Consider the following 4,886-nt stretch of genomic DNA (forward strand, 5'->3'; position numbering starts at 1 on the left):
TATCTTGAAATTATTTAATTAATAACAAGTTATATTGTTTGTACATATAATAAATGGTTTGAACTGATACAATGTCTACAGCATTGTATCCCACAAAAGTCACAAGTAACCCTTGTTCTTGCAGCATTGAATTGCATCATCAACCATTTCTTCAAGTCCATATTTGTACACGAATCCAGCATCGATGAGCTTCTTTGATGATAAATTCGGCATCCTGGTACCTTCGATTTGTTTGAACCAGCTGCAAGAAGAGATAGTCACAAATCACAATTCGAATCAATGAAACATAAAGATAGAAAAGAACTTACTTTAGAGATGGTATCCGCCCACGAAACTCGGGGTATTTGGTAGCAACAATCTGAGACATCCTTTCAGCAGTGACCAAACAACATGAACAATTGTACCTCCCTATAGGATTTGGATGTTCAAGCAAAAATATATGTGCTCTTGCCAAATCATCCACATGCACCATAGGTATCTCAAGCATCAAACCAAATAGTGTTTTTTCACCTGAATAAATTTCCCTTTGTTATAAATCTTAAAGCACAATGTAATAAGGCAAAACAAAATATTGCAGTAGTATGAATCAATATTGATGAGGCTTTGTAAAAGTTAGTTTAAAATTAGTAGAATTTGATGCGCATAATGACTTACCAAATACCATAGACAATGAAGCACTAACAGAGCCGGGAAGCTTAGGACAAATGAAGGGTCCAAAAACAAAAGTTGGGACAATTGTCACAACCTCCAATCCGTTCTCTTCTCCGAATTTCAGCACTGCCTTCTCCGTTAGTGTCTTCGAGACTGCGTACGATGAAGCCGGAGCCTTCGAAGCTCTGATGAAATCGACATCACTCCAGACACTTTCGTCCAACGCCTCGTTATGTTCTTGGTTATTGGAACTAACAACAGCAGAGGCACTTGAAGTATAAACAACTCGCTTCACAGTCTTGGAATTTAGGCATGCTTTCAAAATTCCTAGTGCACCATCAATGGATCTTTGTGTTAATACTTGTTCTGATTCTTTGTCTTCAAAGTCATATGGGGTGGCAACATGGAAAACTCCAATGCAACCTTCAATGGCTGCGTTGAAACTCGATGGTTCGCTGAGATTGGCACTGAGAATTCGAAGCCTCTGGGATGATCCGGGTAAGTTGGTGAGGAAACTAACATCTTTCTTGTGTTCTGCTTAATTTGGAATATTAGAAACAAAATTGCCATTTTGGTTTATGAATCAAGTTTCAAGTTCAACTCATAGTTACTCCTTCGTCTCATACAAGAACTTACTCCAAAAAGAACAGTGCTATTTTAATTACATCCGTTTTTTTTAATAACCGTTTACAGGACATAACATTATATAATTCGATGTATGTGTAAAACTGTTTTACATAAACACTAATAATATATCAAAATTAAATTTTTTAAGTAATTTGAAAATTCTGGTTATTATTATTATATTTTGTGCTAAGATATGATATTATTTTAATAACAAATTTATTAATAATTTAACCTTTCAAGAACTAATTTCAGTATTTAATTATTTGAGTAGCACAAGTGAATATAAAATCTTGCAAGCTAAATTAATCACTTTAAATAAAGAACAAAATCAGCAATCATAAAACCTAAATGAAACTAAATTATTTCCACAAAGAGAAGTAGAGAACTACAATTTAGATACTACATACTTGTTAATGAATAGCAAAAATGTTGATATTGAAGCAAGAACATTGGTTGAAACAATCAACAAACAAAATGGGTTGGTTCTTAATACCTGGGGTTGATCTGACAGTTGTATTAACAGAGTAACCATCTTCAAGAAGCTTCTTGATTATCCATGAACCAATGAAACCTGTTCCCCCTGTAACACACACTCTTCCTTTGCTTTCTTCCATTCTTAATTCTTTGTTTCCTCACAGTCACATATTAAGAGTGAGAGTGGAATATATATAGAGAGGGGAAAATGTTATATTTACCACTTTTTATGTATATGATTTTTGTAAATTTTTTATTTTTGATATATATAAGTTAGCCAATGGTTATTTGAAAAATTAGGACCTGTTTGGTTTGTTATTTTATAAAATTTTGAAAATAAAAAGTAAGAAAATAAAATTAGACAGTGAAAACAGAAACTATTAAAAATAGAAATAGAAAACTTTTAAAATTTAAACCGATTTTAACATCTATTCTCTTTGTAATGATTTTCCATTCTCCATTCCATTGACACGTGTTTGGATAATGATGGGTAATAGTATCTTACGTAAGTTAAGCACTTTCTTTAAGGTCACTTCTAAACTTACAATAATTGACACTAGATCAGTTTTGTCAATTGTTGTTGAATGTTGGCCATTCATTTTCTTCTTTTATCACTTCTAAACACAGGGATAATCTTATAGTACTTATATTTAGATATTATTCAAAAATATTTATTGAATACTAGTTACTAACAATCAATTTAGGTTGAAAAAATTTACTCATTTGTTTAAATAATTATAAAAAATTTGAATCTTATTTAGTATATAAAATAATCAATAATTTATTAATCAGTTCAAAATCTTAAATAGAATTTATTACTCAAAAGAATTTATTTTATCAATAAACTTTTTTTTGAAAATTTTCAACTAATTAAACTGAAAAGGATTTTATTTTATCTCTTTTAAATCCAAATTTAAATTAAAAATTAGCTAAATAATTTTTAAATCGTACATATGAGAGAGTTTTGTTACTAAGAGTTAAGTACTTTTTTCGTTCCTAAGGTTTGGGATCAAAAGACTTTTTTTTTATTAAAATCATTTTTAATGCAACAAAATGTTATAAAACTAACAAATTTACCCTTACAAAAAATAAATTTTAAAATTAAAAAACTCTTTCCCAACAAAACTCTTCATTCCAGTTACATTATCGGTCCATTATAAAAGATGTTGGGATAAATGGAATACAAGATATGGAAGTTTTGCCACCACCTCCAGAAATTAAAGATAATATTCCATCACAAAAGTTCAAGAGGGATGTTAATTACTTCATATGCACCAGGGAAGGGGCCTGTTTTGCTTTCTGATGAAAGTCAAACTCTTCTCACCTACCCACCACCGTTCAACCTCATCCAATACCAATTATTAGGAGTGTTCAAAACCGATCCAATCCGAACAAAACCGAGCAACTGAGCCGAAAAAATTGATAACTGAACAAATCGAAAACAAAAAAAATGATATTTTGCAGTTTTTTGCGGTTCGGTTCGGTTTTCGATTTTGATTTGAAAAGTCCTAACCAAACCGAACTGAACCAATTTACTAAAAAACCCTATAAAAAAACCAAACCCCCACCTCCCCTTCCAGTAAGTTACAGCCGCCACTCATGAATCCTAACTCTCTCCTCTCCCCACTATCCACTCTCTTTTTCCACACCGTAGAAATTTTCACATCCTACCCTCACAAGTCGTCGTCCTCTAATCCCCTGACGTCGCCGGGCAGCACCCTCGCGGTGGCCTTCCTCGTCGCGCTTCCCTCTTCTCAGCGCGGCCCTTTCTCTCCTTCCCTTCCTCATCGCGATTCCCTCTCCTCGGCGCCGCCCTTCCTCCATGCACAGCAGCCGACGTCTCCTCCATGCACAGCAGCCGCCATCTCCTCAATGCACAGCAGCAGCCATCTCCTCCCATCGTCTTCCTCCCGTTGTCCTCCTCGCGTCGTCGTCTTCATAGTTCGCTAGCGCTTCGCATATCTGATTAGCAGTTCTAAATTTGTTGGATCTGACTATTTGTTGTTGTTTTGTTTTTGGGTTCTGATCTGATACTTGTATACGTTCTGATTTGTTATTTTGATTTTTAGCTTTGATTACTGATTATTTGTTCTTGGTTGTGAGTTTTGCTTAGGGTTTTGGATCTGATTACTTCTTTATTTTGATTGTATGTTTTGTTTTGAGTTTTGCTTAGGATTTTAGATCTGATTACTTCTTCTAGTTGTGATTACTGATTATCTGTTATTTTGGTTTTTTATTATTTGTTCTTGATTTGAGTTTTGCTCTGGTATTTGATTTTAGTACACCAGTTATGGATAGAAGTTTAGAACATGATATTTTTTTGAATTATTTAGAAAACCAAAAAACCGAACCGAACCAAACCGATTTTAATTAGTTTGGTTTGGTTTGGTTGGTGTTGATAAAAAAAACCGAACCAAACCGAACCGAAGAATAAATATAAAATTGGATCGGATGACTTTTTCTCAAATAACCGAACCAAACCGCACCGCGAAGATCCCTACCAATAACCCACTGAACCTCATCCACCCACCACTATATGCACCTAGTCACCCACACCTCTACCTTTATCTCTCACCACCAAACGCAATCCACAGACTCCTTCTCACAATCCACTAACACTACCAACAACAATAATAGAAGAAAATACAGTAAGGAATAACAATAATTTTCTTTCCTATCCACCACCATATCTCTTCTGCTAACAACAACAGCACTAACGATAATTAATTTATTCATGTTCGTTCCTTTCAATTAATGGTTAAAAAAAAGAAAACAACAAACAGAACACAAACAAGGGGCTTAGGGCCGATGGAGGCTGTGGTTGGGCGTAAGAAAGAGACGGGCTACCTTCACGTGGTTGTTGACGTCGTCTTCTGCAGTGAGGAGATGCTGTCAATTACTTTGTCGGGAGGAACGGATGGCATGGGGTCCGGGGGTCGAGAGCTTTGATTGAGTGGGGTAACAACAACGCTCGAAACTCTGTTCGTGAGGCCGTGGTCGTTGTCGCCAGCAAAGAGGTCTGGAGAACGTGGGGGACTTTTGGTCGACGGGGCTCAAGACTCTCTTTGTGGTGGCTGTGGTCGTCATTGCCGGCGAGTTGACAGGCGGCAGTTTGCTGCGGATGGAAGCTTGTC

At 35.4% G+C, this 4,886-nt stretch overlaps 1 protein-coding gene across 1 annotated transcript; it reads right to left on the reverse strand.

The window, feature by feature from the left end:
* LOC107614071 (vestitone reductase) lies at positions 1–1,966 on the reverse strand. Its single transcript, XM_016316297.3, has 4 exons — positions 1,772–1,966; positions 655–1,185; positions 309–510; positions 1–241 (listed from the first exon to the last, which is right to left on the reverse strand). The coding sequence occupies exons 1-4, from the start codon at positions 1,890–1,892 to the stop codon at positions 100–102; spliced, it is 996 nt and encodes a 331-aa protein (XP_016171783.1). The 5' UTR covers positions 1,893–1,966; the 3' UTR covers positions 1–99.
* Positions 1,967–4,886: the final 2,920 nt, after the last annotated feature.

The sequence above is a fragment of the Arachis ipaensis genome, chromosome B8 (assembly GCF_059453495.1).
Source record: "Arachis ipaensis isolate K30076 ecotype BB chromosome B8, ASM5945349v1, whole genome shotgun sequence".
Taxonomy (NCBI): domain Eukaryota; kingdom Viridiplantae; phylum Streptophyta; class Magnoliopsida; order Fabales; family Fabaceae; genus Arachis; species Arachis ipaensis.